Source organism: Haliotis rufescens, unplaced genomic scaffold (genome assembly GCF_023055435.1).
Source record: "Haliotis rufescens isolate VD_foot unplaced genomic scaffold, xgHalRufe1.0.p SCAF_59, whole genome shotgun sequence".
In the NCBI taxonomy this organism is placed as follows: Eukaryota; Metazoa; Mollusca; class Gastropoda; order Lepetellida; family Haliotidae; genus Haliotis; species Haliotis rufescens.
The window spans coordinates 365,352-390,218 of record NW_025964323.1 but is presented as its reverse complement, the minus strand read 5'-3'; the positions used below and the strand labels follow the sequence as shown (position 1 = coordinate 390,218).

General features: G+C 40.1%; 2 protein-coding genes across 2 annotated transcripts; one reads left to right on the top strand and one right to left on the bottom strand.

Moving 5' to 3' along the window:
• The first annotated feature begins 3,249 nt into the window (after positions 1–3,249).
• Positions 3,250–16,008, top strand: LOC124142811 (B-cell lymphoma/leukemia 10-like). The gene is made up of 3 exons (XM_046511476.2): positions 3,250–3,620; positions 13,263–13,542; positions 15,190–16,008. Exons 1-3 carry the CDS (start codon positions 3,519–3,521, stop codon positions 15,321–15,323), a joined length of 516 nt encoding a protein of 171 aa, XP_046367432.1. The 5' UTR covers positions 3,250–3,518; the 3' UTR covers positions 15,324–16,008.
• A 1,222-nt stretch (positions 16,009–17,230) lies between these two features.
• LOC124142812 (Sjoegren syndrome nuclear autoantigen 1 homolog) lies at positions 17,231–23,595 on the bottom strand. Its single transcript, XM_046511478.2, has 3 exons — positions 23,441–23,595; positions 19,559–19,758; positions 17,231–18,561 (listed from the first exon to the last, which is right to left on the bottom strand). The coding sequence occupies exons 1-3, from the start codon at positions 23,490–23,492 to the stop codon at positions 18,448–18,450; spliced, it is 366 nt and encodes a 121-aa protein (XP_046367434.1). The 5' UTR covers positions 23,493–23,595; the 3' UTR covers positions 17,231–18,447.
• Positions 23,596–24,867: the final 1,272 nt, after the last annotated feature.

The following is a 24,867-nucleotide window of genomic DNA, read 5'->3' as shown; positions in this document are numbered from 1 at the left end:
ACTGATCTAGCAGATAGGCCTGGGTTGCCCCTCCTAACTGTCGTAGGGGATAGGCCTGGATTGCCCCTCTTGACTGATCTAGCAGATAGGCCTAGGTTGCCCCTCCTCACTGTCATAGGGGATAGGCCTGGGTTGCCCCTCTTGACTGTCCTTGCAGATAGGCCTGGGTTGCCCCTCTTGACTGTCCTAGCAGATAGGCCTGGGTTGCCCCTCTTGACTGTCCCAGCAGATAGGCCTAGGTTGCCCCTCTTGACTGTCCTAGCAGATAGGCCTGGGTTGCCCCTCTCGACTGTCCTAGCAGATAGGCCTGGGTTGCCCCTCTTGACTGTCCTAGCAGATAGGCCTGGATTGCCCCTCTTGACTGTCCTAGCAGATAGGGCTGGGTTGCCCCTCTTGACTGTCCTAGCAGATAGGGCTGGGTTGCCCCTCTTGACTGTCCTAGCAGATAGGCCTGGGTTGCCCCTCTTGACTGTCCTAGCAGATAGGCCTGGGTTGCCCCTCTTGACTGTCCCAGCAGATAGGCCTGGGTGGTACTGGCTGTGGGAGTTGCTGTCTGGAACCTGTGTCCAAGATGCAAGGGTGTTGTCAGAACATGTGGGCGGCAACTACGGAAACAGTGTCCGACAGGGTTGGTCAGTGAATATCATCCCATATTTCCATAATTATGGTTTTGAGGTTGAATTGAGGTTATACCGTGTACAGGATTCAAGCATTCTGTCCTTTTCACATGGTATGGTGAAATGTGATCAGAACGATCAAGCTAACCAGCAAATGTTGGAAAACCATGAAATAAAAATTGTAGTCTAATCAGTGTAAATCAGGATTCTGGCATGCCAAAGGGATGCAACTCTGCATATCAAATTGCCCATCTTGGATGACTGGATACAGTACCCTCTTATTCAAAGAAACAAGATAAGGGTGCTGGAGCAGATGATTATGGTTTTTGATACATGCCTTCTTCTACATTTGGCTGGGCTCCTGTCTTCCTTCACTGGACTAATCTTGCTGAGCAAACCAACAGGGAACCAGTTTAGTGTCACGAATGCCTACCTCATGTATATATTCTGGAAGTCGTGAGAGAAGAAGCCAGGTGGGGTTAAGTTAGAGAGAATATACTGTGAAATACGTCAAGACCTTACCGTACTTGCAACATTCATGACCCTGGCAACTTCCTGCTGGGAAACATGGCTCAAGAAGACAGATGACCTTGTGACTTTTGCAGAATGTGAAATGTGGCATTTTACGGCTGTGTTGTGGCGAAAATTGACTGCTGACGAGACACACAACATTTCCGTTTTGTACCAAATCTCACTGAGTGCATGCAGAAAAAGGCCCTTCTGGTGCATATCTTCGCATTTACGGTGTCATTTCTCATTAAATTATCTACCCGTGAGTAGAGCTGGTCTTCAGCAACCCATGTTCGCTGACTTGGTTCATGCATGTCATCGTATCACAATTGCGTGGATAGATGCTTATGATGTCAATCACTGGATTGTCTGGTCCAGACACGATTATTTACAGACCGCTGTCATATAGCTGGACAATTGCTGAGAGCAGCGTTAAACAACAAACAAACATTAAATGATCTGTATTGGTCTATTTGATGTTTGCTTTATAGTTTGTTTGTTGTTTAACGCCTCACTCAGCATTATTCTAGCTATATGAAGACAGTCTGTAAAAAAATCGAGTCTGGACGCATCCTTCCACGCAATTGGGATAGATGACAGGCATCAACCAAGTCAGCGAGCCTGACCACCCGATCCTGTTAGTCGCCTTTTACGTCAAGCATGGGTTGCTGAAGACCTATTATAATCAGGATCTTGACGGGTCGCTATAGAAAGACTTGCACATGTGTATCTTGTTTTTGTACCCATGTTGTTCAGTGATACAGCTCGCCTACATATTTCTCATGTAACATAAACACTTATTTTCAGGAGCATAAATAGACGGACATCTCTATTCTATTTTTTTATTGAAATATCAAATGTTACATAACCAGTATAAAACCACAGAGACCACTCCACGTTTGAATAGGGTTTAAAAAGTAAGATGTTGTTTGTAAATACATTTTGGGTGAGATATATAATCCCGACTGAGAGAGCCTGCCTCTGGCTCGTGGTACACAACCTAACGCAGGTGAGGTGAGGTGAAATTGGGTTTAACGTCGCGTCCAAGATTATTGCACTTATATAGCGACGTGCATGCACGTGTGTGTGTGTGTGTGTGTGTGTGTGTGTGTGGCTGCTTGTACTAGTCCAGACTGATGCCGATTTATAGTGCTAGCACACTGAGATACCATGCCGCAGTTTAACATGAATACCCCACTCAGACACAGTATACTGACTCCGAGCCGACCAGTCCTTGTTTTAGCCCCTTAATGCCGAGCGCCAGACAAGGTAACAACAAGTACCATCTTTTAACGTCATTTGGTATGACGCGGCCGGGGATCGAACCTCGGACCTTCCGCTCTCCGGGCGGACGCTCTACCATTAGACCACGGAGGCGGTCACCTAACGCAGGAGCATATCCTGCTCGTGGTATAACACCTAACGAGGGACGCATAAAACCCCATGTACCCATTGTGATCTTTGTACAATGAATTCATCTTGCCGACATGTTTTAATATGACATTGTAAAATAATTCAAATAAATTCCAAATTGATAGCTGCTCGATTGAGCGGAGGTTAGCTTGCGCTTTATCACGTGACATCCATCGGCTTGGAAAAAGCGTGAGACTCTTTGCTTTGAAGCGGAGAATAAAGGAAGCAAAGGTACTGTAAGCCTCCATGATCCTCAATAAATTGTTTAAAACTCAAATGTATTATTTATAAATAAATAACTTGTTCCCATCATTATATTGAAGCAATATTTCCCGTGCGATGTACAATTTGAACTCACGAATCCACGAAACGGTGAGACCAGACAATCAAGTGATTGATATTATGATCAACATCATAGCATTTGAGATCGATACCGACATACGTGGCGTAAAAGAACACTCACCCATTCCATCCATGCACACCAGAAATTCACGGACAAGAATCCGGGTCAGGTAAGGGTACAAGAGTTATGTCCCTTAGACCTCACTGGACCAGAGAGCTCTCGATACTTCACGCCTTTATAAACATGTATTATTCTCAGCATAACCTTTAAGCTGAGGCTTCCAAGAATTGATATCACATTTCAGTAACAAAGATGACGTCATCGTATTGACCTTTAACTTCATCGTGAATCTGAGTATTCATATGAGCGGCGGTCGTTATTGACCTGACCTCTTACCAGGAAGTTGACAAACACACACACACACACCTAAATAGCCGGGTCGTTACGTCAAGCTGTCACCGGAGTTTTGTTTTCCTCATTGGGTTTAATTACCTATTTTGCAGTTGGGCAATTCATATCAACTACTCGATTCCCCATAGGCGAATCAACGCGATTCCCCATAGACGAAACTTAAAGCGAATCAGGCTTCGGGTACAGTCGGCCTTGGGAACGTGGTGACAACCGCACACGTATCCATGAGCAGTAGGATGGTATACCCAAAGGATGAAATCGTGTATTCAAGAAGTGACTGTGACACTATGGACGAGGCCAGCATTCTGAACGGGATCAAAGTCGAGGTAAGAGGCAGGGGTCCGAACTTGATCACGTGACTCCCGTATTTCAGTATGCCACAGTAGAGTAACATACAGAACACCGACCTACACGTCTACTGTATACCCAGGGATTCTTAATGGAGAGTGTCTCCTGTCGGTCTATATCGATAATAGAGTTGTGATAAAAATAGTTGTAGTTCTCGTGAAGGAGTGGTTCAACAGCAGGTTGGAGGCAGATAAAGGACTATGTAAATATTGACTTTTCTTCCTAGGCAGATAGATCCTTACCCTAAAAGGCACCTAGTTTGATAGTCTTAACAGTCTAGTACATCTAAAGAACACTGTCTACAAAGCAGTCTACAATACTCTGCACGCAGAATGATAGTCTAACAGTCTAGTACATCTATAGAACATTGTAACCAGCTACAAAGCAGTCTACAATACTCTACATGCAGAATGATAGTCTAACAGTCTAGTACATCTATAGAACACTGTAACCAGTCTACAAAGATGTCTACAATTCTCTGCACGCAGAATGATAGTCTTACAGTCTAGTATATCTATATAACACTGTAACCAGTTTACAAAGCAGTCTACAATGCTCTACACGCAGAATGATAGTCTAACAGTCTTGTACATCTATAGAACACTGTAACCAGGCTACAAAGCAGTCTACTATACTCTGCACGCAGATTGATAGTCTAACAGTCGTGTACATCTATAGAACACTGTAACCAGTCTACAGTACAGTCTACAATACTCTGCACGCAGTATGATAGTTTAACAGTCGTGTACATCTATAGAACACTGTAACAAGTCTACAGTACAGTCTACAATACTCTGCACGCAGTATGATAGTCTAACAGTCGTGTACATCTATAGAACACTGTAACCAGTCTACAATACAGTCTACAATACTCTGCACGCAGTATAATAGTTTAACAGTCGTGTACATTTATAGAACACTGTAACAGGCCTACAATACAGTCTACAATAATCTGCACGCAGTATGATAGTTTAACAGCCGTGTACATCTATAGAACACTGTAACCAGCCTACAATACAGTCTACAATACTCTGCACGCAGTATGATAGTTTAACAGTCGTGTACATCTATAGAACACTGTAACCAGCCTACAATACAGTCTACAATACTCTGCACGCAGTATGATAGTTTAACAGTCGTGTACATCTATAGAACACTGTAACCAGCCTACAATACAGTCTACAATATTCTGAACGCAGTATGATAGTTTAACAGTCGTGTACATCTATAGAACACTGTAACAAGTCTACAAAGCAGTGTACAATACTCTGCACGCAGAATGATAGTCTAACAGTCGTGTACATCTTTAGAACAGTGTAACTAGCCTACAATACAGTCTACAATACTCTGCACGCAGTATGATAGTTTAACAGTCGTGTACATCTATAGAACACTGTAACCAGCCTACAATACAGTCTACAATACTCTGCACGCAGTATGATAGTTTAACAGTCGTGTACATCTATAGAACACTGTAACAAGTCTACAAAGCAGTGTACAATACTCTGCACGCAGAATGATAGTCTAACAGTCGTGTACATCTTTAGAGCACTGTAACCAGCCTACAATACAGTCTACAATACTCTGCACGCAGTATGATAGTTTAACAGTCGTGTTCATCTATAGAACACTGTAACAAGTCTACAAAGCAGTGTACAATACTCTGCACGCAGAATGATAGTCTAACAGTCGTGTACATCTTTAGAACACTGTAACCAGCCCACAATACAGTCTACAATACTCTGCACGCAGTATGATAGTTTAACAGTCGTGTACATCTATAGAACACTGTAACCAGTCTACAATACAGTCTACAATACTCTGCACGCAGTATGATAGTCTAACAGCCGTGTACATCTATAGAACACTGTAACCAGCCTACAATACAGTCTACAATACTCTGCACGCAGTATGATAATTTAACAGTCGTGTACATCTATAGAACACTGTAACCAGCCTACAATACAGTCTACAATACTTTGCACGCAGTATGATAGTTTAACAGTCGTGTACATCTATAGAACACTGTAACCAGCCTACAATACAGTCTACAATACTCTGCACGCAGTATGATAGTCTAACAGTCGTGTACATCTATAGAACACTGTAACCAGCCTACAATACAGTCTACAATACTCTGCACGCAGTATGATAGTTTAACAGTCGTGTACATTTATAGAACACTGTAACCAGCCTACAATACAGTCTACAATAATCTGCACGCAGTATGATAGTTTAACAGTCGTGTACATCTATAGAACACTGTAACCAGCCTACAATACAGTCTACAATACTCTGCACGCAGTATGATAGTCTAACAGTCGTGTACATCTATAGAACACTGTAACCAGCCTACAATACAGTCTACAATACTCTGCACGCAGTATGATAGTTTAACAGTCGTGTACATCTATAGAACACCGTAACCAGCCTACAATACAGTCTACAATACTCTGCACGCAGTATGATAGTTTAACAGTCGTGTACATCTATAGAACACTGTAACCAGCCTACAATACAGTCTACAATACTCTGAACGCAGTATGATAGTCTAACAGTCTCGTACATCTATAGAACACTGTAACCAGCCTACAATACAGTCTACAATACTCTGCACGCAGTATGATAGTTTAACAGTCGTGTACATCTATAGAACACTGTAACCAGCCTACAATACACTCTACAATACTCTGCACGCAGTATAATAGTTTAACAGTCGTGTACATCTATAGAACACTGTAACCAGCCTACAATACAGTCTACAATAATCTGCACGCAGTATGATAGTTTAACAGTCGTGTACATCTATAGAACACTGTAACCAGCCTACAATACAGTCTACAATACTCTGCACGCAGTATGATAGTTTAACAGTCGTGTACATCTATAGAACACTGTAACCAGCCTACAATACAGTCTACAATACTCTGAACGCAGTATGATAGTCTAACAGTCGTGTACATCTATAGAACACTGTAACCAGCCTACAATACAGTCTACAATACTCTGCACGCAGTATGATAGTTTAACAGTCGTGTACATCTATAGAACACTGTAACCAGCCTACAAAGCAGTGTACAATACTCTGCACGCAGTATGATAGTTTAACAGTCGTGTACATCTATAGAACACTGTTACAAGTCTACAAAGCAGTGTACAATACTCTGCACGCAGAATGATAGTCTAACAGTCGTGTACATCTTTAGAACAGTGTAACCAGCCTACAATACAGTCTACAATACTCTGAACGCAGTATGATAGTCTAACAGTCGTGTACATCTATAGAACACTGTAACCAGCCTACAATACAGTCTACAATACTCTGCACGCAGTATGATAGTTTAACAGTCGTGTACATCTATAGAACACTGTAACCAGCCTACAATACACTCTACAATACTCTGCACGCAGTATGATAGTTTAACAGTCGTGTACATCCAAGATCACTGTAACAAGTCTACAAAGCAGTGTACAATACTCTGCACGCAGAATGATAGTCTAACAGTCGTGTACATCTTTAGAACACTGTAACCAGCCTACAATACAGTCTACAATACTCTGCACGCAGTATGATAGTTTAACAGTCGTGTACATCTATAGAACACTGTAACCAGCCTACAATACAGTGTACAATACTCTGCACGCAGTATGATAGTTTAACAGTCGTGTACATCTATAGAACACCGTAACCAGCCTACAATACAGTCTACAATACTCTGCACGCAGTATGATAGTTTAACAGTCGTGTACATCTATAGAACACTGTAACCAGCCTACAATACAGTCTACAATACTCTGAACGCAGTATGATAGTCTAACAGTCGTGTACATCTATAGAGCACTGTAACCAGCCTACAATACAGTCTACAATACTCTGCACGCAGTATGATAGTTTAACAGTCGTGTACATCTATAGAACACTGTAACCAGCCTACAATACACTCTACAATACTCTGCACGCAGTATGATAGTTTAACAGTCGTGTACATCCAAGATCACTGTAACAAGTCTACAAAGCAGTGTACAATACGCTGCACGCAGAATGATAGTCTAACAGTCGTGTACATCTTTAGAACAGTGTAACCAGCCTACAATACAGTCTACAATACTCTGCACGCAGTATGATAGTTTAACAGTCGTGTACATCTATAGAACACTGTAACCAGCCTACAATACAGTCTACAATACTCCGCACGCAGTATGATAGTTTAACAGTCGTGTACATCTATAGAACACCGTAACCAGCCTACAATACAGTCTACAATACTCTGCACGCAGTATGATAGTTTAACAGTCGTGTACATCTATAGAACACTGTAACCAGCCTACAATACAGTCTACAATACTCTGCACGCAGTATGATAGTCTAACAGTCGTGTACATCTATAGAACACTGTAACCAGCCTACAATACAGTCTACAATACTCTGAACGCAGTATGATAGTTTAACAGTCGTGTACATCTATAGAACACTGTAACCAGCCTACAATACAGTCTACAATACTCTGCACGGAGAATGATAGTTTAACAGTCGTGTGCATCTATAGAACACTGTAACAAGTCTACAAAGCAGTGTACAATACTCTGCACGCAGAATGATAGTCTAACAGTCGTGTACATCTTTAGAACACTGTAACCAGCCTACAATACAGTCTACAATACTCTGCACGCAGTAGGATAATTTAACAGTCGTGTACATCTATAGAACACTGTAACCAGCCTACAAAACAGTCTACAATACTCTGCACGCAGTATGATAGTTTAACAGTCGTGTACATCTATAGAACACTGTAACAAGTCTACAAAGCAGTGGACAATACTCTGCACGCAGAATGATAGTCTAACAGTCGTGTACATCTTTAGAACACTGTAACCAGCCTACAATACAGTCTACAATACTCTGCACGCAGTATGATAGTTTAACAGTCGTGTACATCTATAGAACACTGTAACCAGCCTACAATACAGTCTACAATACTCTGCACGCAGTATGATAGTTTAACAGTCGTGTACATCTATAGAACACTGTAACAAGTCTACAAAGCAGTGTACAATACTCTGCACGCAGAATGATAGTCTAACAGTCGTGTACATCTTTAGAACAGTGTAACCAGCCTACAATACAGTCTACAATACTCTGCACGCAGTATGATAGTTTAACAGTCGTGTACATCTATAGAACACTGTAACAAGTCTACAAAGCAGTGTACAATACTCTGCACGCAGAATGATAGTCTAACAGTCGTGTACATCTTTAGAACACTGTAACCAGCCTACAATACACTCTACAATACTCTGCACGCAGTATGATAGTTTAACAGTCGTGTACATCTATAGAACACTGTAACAAGTCTACAAAGCAGTGTACAATACTCTGCACGCAGAATGATAGTCTAACAGTCTTGTACATCATTAGAACACTGTAACCAGTCTACAGTACAGTCTACTATACACACATCATGTTTGTTTAATTTAACAGCCTCAGTAAGTCTTGCCCTGGTCTGGTGGGACGAAGTCAGTTGGTGTATTAGATAATGTAGCCGAAGTTCCGGTTAGAACATCCTCTTGGCCTAAATAAACACACTGGTGTCTCTCTCAACCTTAGTGCAGCATTGTTTCATTGCTAACTTTCACGCGGATTGCCGACCATCAGCCAACATCAACCAAATGTAATACACGATACACTCTAGCACAAAATGCCATGTTTAATTGGAAACTGTTTTAATAGAATATTTTTTGCCATTACAAATCGTTCACTTTTATGTTTGGTTTCTTTCTTTTTTCCAACTTTTTTTTTCTTTCTAGAAATAAATCATTTCAAGCTATGCCATCTATAAAAATGTTAATAAAAATAGCACTTATGGGTGATGCATGTGCATGGTTCTGGGATTTTAAACCCACGATCACAGGTTGCTGGCAGGCCAAGGGGACGCAACTCTGCACAGCGAGTGACGCCGCCTTAGCCGGTCGCGTCACCCATTGTCCCTCATCGATTTGGAAAGCTATTGGAGATTGGAATTTATGAAATAGAAGTACGAAGAGTTTGTTTCAACATGGGAAATATTTTCTAAGAAACGACCAAAGATTTATTTTCATTTTAAGAAAAGCAACCTGTACCACCATTGGAGCGAAAGATAAAAGACTACTGGATTTTTAAAAGGAGTAGAACAATTTCGGCGTATGTGTACAGTAAAAGGGAAACAACACTCCAACTTTGAAAGTATTGAAACATGGATCGGCCTTTTCTTCGCGGATTCAAAATTTGTTTATTATGGATTAATATTTCGACTGGTTTTACTTGTGTTCGGCGCTATTCTGCGCGAAGCGAGACCTATCCAAGGATCGAAGAATGAGAAGCTGTATATCATAAGAAAGGTATACAATAACGAACTGCAGCTAAACTGACATCTGTTTTTGTTTTGATTACCGTGTGTATTTTTCTCATAAGCTGAGCCGGATATAGCAATCAGCTCTACGCACATTTCTACCAATCTACCGGAAAACTGAATTTTCCGAAATTGAGAAAATGATATTTTCATTGCAGTGAACATAACACTTTGACGGAACTATTGTCATACAGAAGTGACCTTCCCTCACATTGTCTCCCTTTATCGTAAGTTTCTGGTCCGTACACCATCTGTTGACTTCCTTTTAACGTTAGTTCCACATTTTGTCGATGTGTCGTGACTGAGGGAAAAGGTGATATTTTCACGATATTTTTCGTGAAAATATCTCCTTTCTCTCCGTCACTGGAGAAGAGCAACATGATTTTCACATGAAATATCCTCTATCTATTTATTACCGAAGAAGATGACTACATACAGAGACGAATTTTAGTGTTCACCTATAAGGACAGAAAATCGCATCAGCAGCAGAGCCACAATTTGTCGAATGACGTCAACAATCTTCAGCTATGACGTCGTTTCTAAATATAGGATTCAAAATAAGATTCGATTGACGTCAACAATACCGTCCGGATGACGGAAACAATACACTGTTGTCTCGTGACGTAATATTACCCTAGGGCACATATGATTTTTTTAACCCACAAGAAAAGCCAAATGCGAACCAATGATTGCTACTTATCCTTGACACCCTCAGAGGCAGGGGTGAACGTTATTGAGTTTGCATAGTCTGTCGGGTAATCTAAGTGGTTCTATCACTAATTATACATGTAATAAAGCCATTAACTGAAAAATCAAGGGAATGACGACAAATACACAGCTGTAGGGTTTAGTTGGGAGTAGTAATGCTGTTATGCATATGCAATTTGCCTGTATTGTTGCAAAAATAATACGAACTTTGCAAGGTTATAGTAAGCATTATCCAATCAAATGCGTGAATTCAAGGGGATTCCCCCTCGCTGTCAACGAGGTGGTCGAAGCCCAGTTTGTTGGGTCGCATCTGGTGATAGCGCTTATTTAAATGGCGCCAGCTAGACGACTGAGTGTTGTTTCCCCTTAATTCAATATCAGCATGCCTCATTAGATCGCCACTTTCAACAACTTTTACACCTTTTAAATGGGACGACAAGGCGACATAATTTGTCCTAAGAAAATGTAGAGTTGTCGTTCAAAAGACGACAATGCGAAAAATTGGCAAATTGTCGCGTGGTTGCAGTGTCGGGGGCTTTGATATTTAGTAGTAAGGGCGACAATTTCCCTTCTAGGCTTCAATGTCATCGTGAAACATGTCACTTCTAAGTTCGGGATATATATAAAAACAACCCTTTTCCTTGTGTATCTTTGACAGCCACGTTATAACACATTGTTATGAAGAATACGTGAAGAAACCACTGAGTCGTTGCCACAGAAGTGCGCTCGCTAAATTTAGATGCGGGGTAGCCCCATTAAAGTTAGAAACTGGCCGCTATTCTAATATTCCAGCAGAAGAGCGATTTTGTTTTAACTGTAGAGACTGTGTGGAGGACGAGATACACGTCTTACTTTTATGCCCATTATATAATGATGTGAGAACAGATCTTCTTAAACGATGTACTTTTACCGATCCGTATTTCAAAGGCTATTCCTACTGTGAGCAATTTACACTACTTTTATCCAGTTCCGATCTCACCTTTTACGTGGCCAAAACCTGCTATGATATTTTATTGAAGCGCCGATCTATTTTATATTCATGATGTATATATTGTATGTATACTCATTTTAGTATATAAGTTGGTTTTATGATCATATCGTCTCTCATAAGTCGTTTTACGACTGGCCGTAAGTTTTAAACATGTTTTGATTTATATGTATACTGTACAATGTACCTTATGGGTGAGACGCAAATAAATTATTGTCTGTCTGTCTGTCATTGTGACGCCTTCACGACAGTTCCGGTTGACTGCGAAGCACGGTTATAACACTTTATTTTATTTTTTTAAAATCTGAGATTGATCTGAACCTGAACGGGATGTTTATTGTGATGACCTGACATATTTTATGACACAAGACTTTCCTCCTCCGTCTTGTCTGTCAATAGGATCAGGATGCAAAATGATTTATTGTATTGTATTTAATGATTGACATGGTGTATTGTGATGAAATCGACATTATCGTTCAGCTAATTCTCGTGGGAAAACAAGGGACACGAGTTACTTCTATTTTCCTGTTTCTCTGTCCCGTGTAAGTGAATGCTGTCTTCAGCATACAAGGACACTGTGGCCGATAAACAATCGAGTTTGGACAACGATCCCACCCGTGAAGATCCGGGGTAGAATAAGTCTTCAGCAACCCATGCTTGCCGTAAAAGTCGACTATATGCTTGTCGTAAGAGGCGACTAACGGGATCGGGTGGTTAGGCTCGCTGACTTGGTTGAAGCATGTCATCGATCCCAATCACTGGATTGTCTGGTCCAGACTCGATTATTTACAGACCGCCGTCAAATAGCTGGAATATTGCTGAGTGCGGCGTAAAACAACAAACCAACCAACCACAACGATCCATGCTGTCGGAATCCAAAGATAAAGTCAAGTCAAATTCAGCAGCCACATAACGTTAAGTCGGCTTTTACAATGAAGTAGGGGCATTGGTGGCCCAGTCGCCCAAGGCGCCGCAATTCACTGTGCAGAGTTGCGTCCCTTGGACACACCAGAAACCTGTGATCGTGGCTTCGAATCCCGTTTCGCCCCGATTATGTTTCTAGGTTTTTTGTCAGCACCATACCCGTTCCACCAAACGCCTGAGACCTGCATCACCTTCAGCAACCTACACTTGTCGTAAGAGCCGACTAACGGGATCGGGTGGTCAGGCCCACTGGCTTGGTTGATGCATGTCACTGTATCCCAATTTCGTGGATCGATTTTCTGGATTGTCTGGTCCAGACCCGATTAATCACACACCGCCGTCACATAGCTGGAATATTGCTGAGTGGGGCGTTAAACAACTAAGAAACAAAGAATCAAACATGTGTTTCACATAGGTGTCATTGCATTGGTCAGCAGAGATTACAGGTTCATCCTTTGATCGATGCTTTTTTTTGGCAACTCAACTGACCGTTCCTCTCTTGCTGCTCTACTTCATACATGTTGCATAAAATGTACCCCTCCTCTTGCTTATGATAAATGACCACTCTCTAATTCCATATCCTAATGATCGCTGCCGTCGGTTCTTTTCCGCAGATCCTGAGAGAGAAGCGAGCGCAGTTGGTAAAATTCCTGAACCCAGATCGACATTACGACTTCCTGCGTTCACAGTGTGTCCTGTCGGGGGAAGATTGTGAGGAAATAAACCACAAGGTGACCCGGCGGCAGAAGGCGAGCCTCATGCTGGACAAACTACTTGACCACGGAGGCAGCGCGTATGACCGCCTGTGCGAGAGTCTTCTAAGGGAGAGAACTCAGATGTTCCTGCTCAAATCCCTCAACATGGAGTACGAGAACAAGATGAACAACTGTAAAGGTGTGTGTGCTGGTGTAACATACTGTGGTGATAGATCACCATTCCCATGACAGAGGGAATTAGTTAATATGTACCGTCGCGTCGGCAATATTTCAGCCATATATCGCCTCCTCCTGTACGAGTGAATACATGTTGTTTTATGCCGCACCCAGTATTAAAGGCCTGTAAATATTCGAGTGAATGGGTTGGTTTTACGCTGCTTTCAGCAACATCCTTGCCATATCACGACGGAGGTCAACAGGATTCGGCTCTTAAGACAACCGTAGGGTGCATGGGACCTGTATTCTTCCCCAACTCCCCATTCAGATGTCTCTCTGCAGGAAGGGGTGCAGGTATTCATCTAGACCTGCCCAGAGGCCGATATTCGGCCCGAAGTCTGCAGCAAATGTCCGTTGAAAATCGCAAATTGGAATTTAATGTTTCCTAATTCATGTCAATAAAGCTCCAATTAATGTTATGGATTTGTACAGGTGACTTGTATTTCAGTGGTAACAGGAATCGGAAACAATAAAGGGGAAATGGCTGTAATTTACACCATTTCATTGAATGCAATATGCATTTAAACCTAAGAAAATAAGAACTTCAATCAAGTCAAATTTTGAACACAATAGTTCACTTGCCAATGGAACCGAGTTTGGAATCCTTGATAAATCTCTGGTGTAGGTTGGCGAAGGATAAACCATAGTCCATAGCACTCGTGGTGGAACATCTTGATTATACAATCGCCTGTGCCCAATATTTTCTCGTAACTCAACACATGGCCAAAACACAGGATGGACCAATGAATGCTATCGGCCTTGGCAATACATGTATTTGGTTTTGGTTTCGAACCAAGTGAGTAAGTGAGTGATATGATTTTACGCTGCTTTTGGCAATTTTCCAGCAATATCACGGCAGGGTACACCAGACATGGGCTTCACACAATGTACCCGTGTGGGGAATCGAACCCGGGCTGAACTAGTGGGCTTTACATTTTGTGTGTGCAAAAGTTGCAAAAGGGTTCTAGTGCTGTTATTGCTTAGTAACATAAATGCCCCTTCCTTGACAAATGAAAAATCCACATGGGCCGGACCTTTTTTACAGAATTTCAATTTCAAACATTTTTTTTTTAATTTTCTAAAAATGGTAATTAGTAAAAGAAAGAAAAAGTGGTAGCGGGAGGAATAGGCGTTCGTCATAACTTTTACATTATTTTTGAAACAGCAACTCTACATGAGATGTTTTTTTCTTACCTTGTTACTGATATAATTTGTTTGTTTGTTTGTTGCTTAACGCCGCACCCAGCAATATTCCAGCTATATATGACGGCGGTCTGTAAATAATCGAGTCTGGACCAGACAATCCAGTGATTTACATCATGAACATCGATCCAGTGATTGGGATCGATGACATGCATCAACCAAGTCAGCGAGCCTGACCAGCCGATCCCGTTAGTCGCCTTTTACGACAAGCATAGTATGCTTTTACGGCAAGCATGTGTTGCGGAAGACTTATTCTACCCCGGATCTTCATGGGTCGTTACTGATATAAAACAGTGTTTTGTCATTTACTTTATTTTTTTCAAATACCAGGATTCTGGTCAACTGAAAAGACCATCCCATTTCTGCTTCTGCTCAGATTGAACTTCAGCAATTCTCTTTGTTTCAGCACTGTTCCAGGCCAGTGTGAACAGATCTACCACCATTAAGCTGGCCGTGGACACAGACACCCTGCCACGCCCTCCCCCACCCACGCTCGCAAGCACGAAGCAGTGGAGTATCTCAGATGACTCAACAGCATAACTCCACACACGGGAGCAAGACTGCCCCTGGACAGAATGTTAAGTGACAGTCTATCTGGAACATTTACTGACATCTGCGTTTTCTTTACGTTTGGGTACTGAGATGAGTTGAACCACTGCAAAACACCAAGAATACTTCGTGCAGTCCGTCTTCGATTTGATAGTGTCAACTCTTGCACCACAAAGAACTTCGGCATGCTGTACCACCAATAACGCGCTGGTAGTGATGTCCAATGTAACTGGAAGTCATGCTACCCCCTCCCCTCTAAAGACTCAGGGACACCGAAGCAATTTCTAGTCTTATTTGATGCAGCAAAATGTTCTTGATGAATGAGCAATTTTCATTTGATCACATGGTGTGAATTTGAAGCTGGTCAATGTGATGGTTAAGTTTGAAAAGTATTGGAAAGTTTGAGGTGAAAGGTATGGCCATAGGATGACATGAAGGAAATAGTGAACATCACCAAAATGTCTTGGAAATGTTTGCTGCATTGATACTGCCAAGAAAATGACATACATAGGATATGGTCCAAAAGTGTTCAAACATTTCTTTTATCTTAAATAACCTTCAGGACATCTCATTCTAATTCCACCAGTAGTGTGAATGTGTTCCTAAGACAACAACTTCCACACATTCATATTCTCCAACTGCACATTGTTGAATAAAAACCTAATGATGCACTTTAGTCAAGCATGTTACCTACACATTGGTCATCATTGTAACTGTACTGAAGTCAACCACCACGGTTTATGGTGCAATAATGTTTTGTTTGTTTGTTATTTAACGCTGCACTCAGCAATATTCCAGCTATAAGACGGCGGTTTGAAATAATCGAGTCTGGACCAGACAATCCAGTGATTGACATCATGAGCATCGATCCACTCAATTGGGATATGGTGACATGCATCAACCAAATCAGTGAGCCTGATCCCCGTAGTCGCCTTGCACTAATGAAATATGCTTTAAGTGAAAATATGTGATGTGGAAATGTTCCACTAATAAAATGTGTGATGTGATAAAATCATCCATCACAGTGTTATTCTTTGGCTAGAGGCAGATCCCAGTTATCTGATAAAGCCAGTGCTGGAGTCACAGATCAGAATGCAGAGTGAGTACTTTGAAAAGGGCACAAGTGGTCGGGCTCTGCGACTTACATGTAGGTGTAGGTGATTGTTTGTACAGAATGGCATGGGTCTTTGATCATGATCTTCGTTGCCCTTGACCAGGCCTTATTTATTTGATTTACAAAAGCGGAATATAAATGCCCCCAACATTCCAAAGCCTGTATAATGGTATAACATAAAGGTAAATATGAGAAATTTCAGAAAATAAAAGGGTGTTGCAGCAGGATCTGATGCACAAAATGGAAGCACTTCTGACTGATGATAACACTTCCTGTTTGGGGAAAAAATTCTATCAGCAAGAAACTGTCAAGATTTTTTCAATTCTTAATTTTATTAAGAAATGAATGTTTATCAGCAATATTCCAGTTATATTATAGCACCATGTAAATATCATATTTTGGGCCAGACAAACCAGTGACCGATATCATGAGCAACAGATCCACTCCATCAGGTATGCTGACATGCAAAACACATCATATTAATTTCTGTCCATCTAGGTGTGATGACATGCAAACATAGTATATTTAAGAATTAACCCTCACTTTGTGTGAGTTCATTGGAGTATGAACCTACATAGAGTGAGGGCCAAACTGTATGAACGTCGGAACTTCAAATTAAAAAATTATTATTAGTTTGACATTTCAACATCGTTATGGTGACAAACATCCAAACTGATTCTCCGAAAAAGGAGAAAATAATTGACATCTTGGAAGCAAGAACAGGCCACAATGCAAGCTCACTTTGGTTTGCAAAGGCGAAAAATCAACAAGGAAGACATGAAGGTTTCATTACAAAATTTATATACAAGGACACCATGAGCAGATGCCTGGCCTGAATACACAGCATGAGTTGCACAGTGTGTACTATACAAGGACCATCAGGACCATACATTCAGGGTAGAGTGAGCAAAAAAATATCAAAGGCCACTTTGGGGCATTTCCATTAACACAAGAATAAGGCTGACACTGACAAATATTTCTAACATGGTAATGTAAAATGTATGCCATTTAGAGTGAGTGAGTGAGTGAGTATGGTTTTACACCACTTTTAGCAATATTCCAGCAATATCACGGTGGGAGACACCAGAAATGGGCTTCACACATTGTACCCATGTCGGGAATCAAACCAGGGTGGCGAACACTTTCACCACTAGGCTACCCAACCGCCCCTTATGCCATTAATTCAACTCTTCATGATTTTTGACAAGTTCATTTCATACACTGCAGATACAACATGCTCTGTCATACTTGTGCCACCTATTAGATACATTTATAAATTGTTACTAGACCTGTGACAAAAGATGTAATTCAATTTAATGATTAAGGCAGAAAAAGATGCATTGAAACATGTTAACAGTCTTTGACTGGATCACTATGAAAAGTACCGGTAGACTGGTAGTCTTCCCAAAAAAAATGTACATGTAATGTCACATGAAAAACTAGTTCGAAATGAATTTTGGACTAGTTGCATTTAGTTCTCTCCATTAGCGCCAGGATATTTAAGAAAATAACTTACAGACTTCCCAAATATCCAAATATAGACTTACTGGTGGCAAACGTTCGAGGCAAATATTTTACATCATTTTGAATCTCTCCCAGAAATAAATATAGAGACTAACTGGAGACAAACGTTCCAGGCAAATGTTTTACATTATTTTGAATCTCTCCTAGAAATAAATATAGAGACTAACTGGTGGCAAACATTCCAGGCAAATATTTTACATTATTTTGAATCTCTCCTAGAAATAAATATAGATCCTAACTGGAGGCAAAATTTTTCAGGCAATACATCTACATTATTTTTTATTTTTTTAAAAAATGAAATGTTTTCACCATGATCTACATGGTAAGTATCTGTTTTCATGTTAAAGATAATATCTATCAAATACATAAGCTCATGACTGTCACAGGCACACCAGCAATCACAGAAACAGTTGGGGGTAGGGAACACTGGGTCTATATACACATGGATCTGTACAAGTGGAGATAAGGATGATGTGGTTAGGTTTGTGTCAGTGTTCGCTGTGTGGAGCCGCCTTGGCTCATGGACTTCTCTCTCAAACTGTGAGACTCTCTCTTCAGAACATTCAATAGTGTCTGCGAACTCTCCAATATCTGGGAAAAACAAGAAAACAGTCATCTCAAATATCTACAGAACTATCTCCCTTGTTAATAACCACTGGGCTGATCATGCTGATGTCTCGATTTGTGATCAGAAAAGCAAAACATATTCTCAGAAAATAGACTGGGTCATAACAAGAATAATTATCATGATCCTCTGACCCAAAATATTGGGAAAATGGAAAAACATATATAATTTTATAACATATATTTATCACCATCGACCTGAATTTTGGTGGGTATCAGAACAAAAACTAATTTCTATAATTTGCAACACTGTTATGAGACAACTGGACATCAAAACTCTACTTTGCAGAAGGAACGCTTCTAATGATTTATGTGACAATTCAGTGTTGACAGTAAGGGTAATAACTCCAGCGACATCTGGGTACCTTGACTTTGTTGTCAGAATCTTTTATTCAATAAAAAATCCGACCGAATTGGAATTTGTGGAAAAGTCTGTGAACCACCTTAAAAAGAAATTGATGGTCCTGATTAATGTTCACTGGTATTTGTAGAAATCACTGGACCAGGGTATTTGTCAAATACTGCTGTTGCCAGCAATGACACTGGCAGCTGATGGTGTGATGATATGACACACATAATCATTACTATATATCAGGCATCTGACTACCTTGTCATTGCTGGTGTTGCTCTAGTTAATGCACCTACTCAATGATTTATTGATATCAGTTTTTCACCAACATTTATCACTGACTTCATATAATAAACACCACCACAACATGCACATGGTATTTTTCTTAAAAAATGAAAGATTATCAAGTGTGCCCTTAACATTTTTTAAGGACTGGGAACTCATTAAACTTGGCCACTGGCATAGTTATACAAACAATTTCAACCCTGATATTAATGCTGGTTCAAGGGAACTAAAAGTCCACTTAACACATGCTTAACCTGACTAAAATATGTGTAAGCTGAATCAGTAATCAAGATATATTTGCAGCCTGGTAAGGTAAGTGTGTTCACCTACCTTCATGTATGCAGTCTCCGTTTCAGCTATTGTTTTGTCAAATTCGTTCCTGGATGCCATCTTCTTGGCCAGACTTTCATTAACCTTTGCCAGCCTCTCACTCAGGATGCGCATGTCATTCTGTAGTTTCTGCTTCTCTTCCTCCTCCTGGAGGATGTGTTTGTGGAGCTCATCCCTTTTGCCGCACAGGTCCTCAATACCTGCAACACAGTTCCTTGTTACTCATTGCAGGGTTCGAAATTTAGGGACGCTAAGACGCAAAATGCGTCTTAATTTATGATTTTGCGTCTATAAATCAAAATAAAGACGATATTTTTTGCGTCTTGCTTTTTTCCGTTTAACAATTGGTTGAGAAATACCTAAATTTCTAAATTCACCGTGATAACATTTGATTTCGCGAAGATTATCCTTGATTTGTTTACCTCCAATTTAGAGTTACCTCCCCATTCGCGTTTCCGGGAAAAACTTTTACTTCTTTTCAACTTTCGTGAACGCGGACTATTCCGAGCTCTTTTTGACCAATGAACATATAGCACGGAGATTAATATTATGCAAATGACGTATGTCTATTTTCGGGAGACCAATCAAATGCCGTAAAAACTATGTCATCGGTAATTTATTCAATTGACCCAAGGTCGTTTCTTATTTTAAGATGACATGCCATCCTCGAATCCCAGACGACACCCGTAGGCACGTCAAAATAGTATATAATTTTATCAACCTACCTGTCCTATGATTAATTTATTTAATCTATCACATTTCACAATGTCTTAAATACGTATTCCATTTCAATTTATCATTTCTTATCGATAAATTAAAAAATATTCACTAGGCTATTTCCCGCAATGTTATTGAAAATAAAATCTCGAAAACACTTTTCGACAACGGGTCCACATCGAACATGTCAAAGAGCAATGTAAAGACATTTCAAGCTATATATTATACAAAGTAATAGATACAATTTTAAAAATATATCTTAAAGTTGTCAAACTTACATATAAGTTATTATTTCCATCTTTTCGTGCGATCGCGTGTAATGTAAGTCAAATGACATCTCGGCTTTCGTCGTCTCAATTTCCTCGGTTCGGAGACGATGTTTAATGCAAAAATATAAGCATGAAAAATCTTTGTCACAGCTCGTAACCTGGCACGATTACATCTATGAAGTTCCATATTTCTAATATAGATCGCAATTTCCTGCTTAAAACGTTCAGAATAACACGATTTAACAAAATTCTTTCGTCAAATTCTGAAATTTATCATACCATAGATGTAATTTGATTGGCCGACTTAGGTCACGTGCTCAGATTTGACCAGTCACGAACCTTGTAGCAGATTTTGGCAAAGACAGAGTCATTAGAAACCAATTTTATCGAAGCTTTCTAGCGACGTGTCACATGGCAGTCTTCGACGAACGTGTTATTTGAAAACGGAGGTATCTCTTCATGTTACTGAACGGACAGCCGCTGTTATCGGGAAATGGGTGATGGCAGATACCAGATCTATTTACAATTCTTTTAAAAATATTTTTCGAATTGCGTTTTTTATGAAATCTTATAGATTCTGTTTGCAAATATCGTCAATTTTGCGCTTCCTTGGTCCTTAATCTGGACGTTATGAATGTGTTTACATTTTCATTATTTACAACGAACATAATTAAGTTGTAAATGCATTATCTAAATAATGTGATAAACATAACATATGTTATAAACAATAGGATTGGAACTTGAAATGATGTATAATATGTGGTAGCAAAGATGTTTTACAAACATGCAGATATTTTCTTTGATAAATGTTTTATGAGTGTAATTTAATTACTTTGTTATCTGAATGTCATAACATGCATAATCAGCCATTATTTATATGCAGCATAAATCATGATCATGCAATCTTGTGATATATATTTTGAAGTTTTGAGTTGAGAAAAAATAATTGCTTGTTGATTTTTGATTTTGCTTGTAACTTTTAAAACCACAAGCAAAAATTTGCTTGTGCCTATAAAAATTAAATTCTAACCCTGCGTCATACTGATATTCACCAGTCAAATTCACTTTAACAGTGACATTCATCATATTCATTTCAGCACTGTCAGATTTCATGCTTGTATTCACATATCATTTTCTTTCATTGTTGTTTAACGCAAAAAACAGCAATATTCCAGCAATATGACGGCATTCTGTAAATATGCGTATTGACCAGGCAATTGCATTCAAATATCAGCATCTCAGGGCAGTCAGATTTCATACCTGAACAGATAAGGACAGATATATTTCATAACTCATATCATATTGGCAAGTCATTAGGGCAGTCATATTAAAAATGAGTCAGTTTTCCTCAAAGTAGTACAAAAAAGTAAAGTAGAAAGTGATACAGACTGAGTGAGTATGGTTTCACGCTGCTTTTTGCAATATTCCAGCAATATCACTGCAGGTGACACCAGAAATGGGCTTCAAACAGTGTACACATCTGGGGAACTCAAACCTGGGTCTTTGGCGTGACAAGTGAGCACTTCAACCACTAGGCTAACACCCTCCTTCCCCCTTGTTTGTATCATCAGTGTTGGAGTGAAGGACATAACAAATATTCCAGCTATATGCAAAGGTCTGTAAATAACTGAGTTTGGATCAAGTGGTTTATATCCCAAACACTGGTGTATGATGACACAGCATCAACCAAGTCACTGAGCCTGACCACCTGCAAGGATTTATCTTGGAAACTAAATGGCCTAACCAGGCAAAGTAGAACAAAATGTTCAAAACTGGATTTTTTCTATAATATAAATATTTGTTAAATTCAGTGGTATCTTAACTATGTTAAACTTTAATATGTATCAGCTTGTGTGGTTAAAGAGCACATATACCTACAGTACCATGTTTGTAGCCAAAGTCCCAAACCTGAATCGTGTTCAATTTCAATGTCTTGTAAACATTCCTTTCGAAAGTTGTGGAAGGTATCTGGTATACTGCAATCAGAGCTGATAAAGAAAATTAGGCAAGAATGCAGTATACCCGACACCTGCAACCATTTTGGTAAGGGATGTTACCTTAGTAACGGTTTTTCAGACACCATTTATGTCGCCTTGCTAAAATAACAGGGGCTTTGAGGGGCTTGCCCCCCCACTCAACAGCTCGAATTAAATTCTTTCGTCAGTAAAGCCTATTTTTAAAATATTGATTCTGTCACGTGCGGCTTTATCAGTAGCATCAAACAAACATGGCGGATAGGTGTCCGGTATAATGCATGTGTACTGAAAATTGGAATATTTTCATTCAAGGATCAAAGGACTAAGGATTGAGTTGGGGGTACCTATCCCCTTACCCTTACCCAACTAACCCTAAGGATTGATCGGAGAGGCACATGAGATGAAGCAAACACCAAATAATTGTTCTTGAGATATATTGAGCTTTTATTATACTGGGGGGTGAACAGATTTAATAATTGCACCCAGCAATAATCACAACTCTAATAATAATAGCCCATAAATTACCACTAAAATCGACTGAAACATGCCAATAGACTAGGTTTGGCTTGTAGTGTTAAAAGTATTTAACATAGACTGCAAATCTACAATAAATTTGACGTTTTGCCAAAGAATATTATATTTATAAATAACAGAATATCTGACAAAAAGAAAACCTGATGTACAGCCAGCAATTCACATTATGACTTCCATTTCGTTTAGCTCATTGTGTAACGGACGGTCAAAACAAAAACTAACGACAATTGTGTCAAATTAATGATCAGCTGATCATAACATATGTGTCTGATCAAACATTGGAAACACCTGATTTGTAAACAAATCAAAATTTCACTCGATTGTCGACGGAATTCACAATTCACCTAATTGACCATGGGGTATCGCAAATATGCCTGGGAACTTACATTTGACCAATTCGTTGTTATAACTTTGCAAAGCAGCTCCTTGTTGTGACATTTTGAGAATAGTTTTAGTGGAAACGCGCGTTGGCAACCACTCTTTTGAACGTGCCCAAACAACTGTGTGTGGACTACGTCACAAAATGTGTGTACAGGAAAAAGGAGTCGCTTATGATAATAACAAAATCCACTATGACATACAGAGTTCTCTCCCTTGTTCCTAGGGCTGATGATATTTTCCGATGCCATATTTCTTCTCGTGGAATGCAGCATGAAATGGAGAATTTTAGCGTACATCTCAGGCGGTTCTATGTGGTTTTTAAAGGTCTGTGTTGGGTTATAAAGTCCACTTGACAATAAACACACAAATCTCAATAACAATAAGGTATTTCAGCTTTTTTCAAACAAATATCCTGTTTATAGTGAGTGAGTGAGTGAGTTGGGTTTAACGTCGCTTTTAACAGCATTCCAGTTATATCACGGCGTTCCTGTTTATAATACAGTTAATGGAAAATGTTGTGTCAAAATGCCCAAGGCATACATGCAATCATAGAATTATTATCATATAATCCAATTTTCAAAACTGTTTTCCAAATTTTCAGAACAGTGTAGTGATGGCAGTCAAACAAACAAGTAAAGGTGTAGACTGACCCTAATAAACTGATAATTAGTTCCCGAACTTATTTAAAATTATATGTGAACAAAATAATTTCATTCAGGAACTGAGGCAATCTAGACGTGAATTCATGCACTTGATCAGGCGCTCTTCTCGGGACCTTCGTGGAGACTGCACCGCCTCCGTGGTCTAGTGGTAGAGCGTCCGCCCGGAGAGCGGAAGGTCCGGGGTTCGATCCCCGGACGCGTCATACGCGTCTTTTAAAGACGTTAAAAGATGGTACTTGTTGTTACACTGTCTGGCGCTCGGCATTAAGGGGCTAAAACAAGGACTGGTCGGCTCGGAGTCCGTATACTGTGTCTGAGTGGGGTATTCATGTTAAACTGCGGCATGGTATTTCAGTGGGCTAGCACTATAAATCGGCATCAGTCCGGACTAGTACAAGCAGCCACACACACACACGTGCATGCACGTCGCCATATAATTGCAATAATCTTGGACGCGACGTTAAACGCAATTTCACCTCACCTCACACCGCGGAGACTGTACTTAGGGGTCCTTGTATTTAGCCTCCCTGTTCGATATCACTATCCTTACCCTGAGATAGGGATACATTGGATTTGTATGAAGATGTGAAAATATGTTTGTTCGTTTTGTTTCATTTGTCTGTTGTTTTAACGCCGTTCTTAGTAAATTCCAGCGATATGGTCTGTATAAACCAAGTCACTGACTCTGACCACTCGATCCATGTAGTGGCCTAGTTATCCTAGCTGGTCTGAAAAGCAGGAACGCTGCAACCCCGATGATTTGACCAACC

Bases quoted from the DNA above. Each gene is read 5' to 3' on its own strand.
- LOC124142811 (XM_046511476.2), top strand. From the start codon at position 3,519: ATGAGCAGTAGGATGGTATACCCAAAGGATGAAATCGTGTATTCAAGA. The intron at 3,621-13,262 runs GTAAGAGGCAGG...TCTTTTCCGCAG, and splicing joins TGAACGGGATCAAAGTCGAG to ATCCTGAGAGAGAAGCGAGC. The intron at 13,543-15,189 runs GTGTGTGTGCTG...TCTTTGTTTCAG, and splicing joins CAAGATGAACAACTGTAAAG to CACTGTTCCAGGCCAGTGTG.
- LOC124142812 (XM_046511478.2), bottom strand. From the start codon at position 23,492: ATGTCACAACAAGGAGCTGCTTTGCAAAGTTATAACAACGAATTGGTC. The intron at 19,759-23,440 runs GTAAGTTCCCAG...ACTGTGTTGCAG, and splicing joins TAACAACGAATTGGTCAAAT to GTATTGAGGACCTGTGCGGC. The intron at 18,562-19,558 runs GTAGGTGAACAC...TGTTTTTCCCAG, and splicing joins CGGAGACTGCATACATGAAG to ATATTGGAGAGTTCGCAGAC.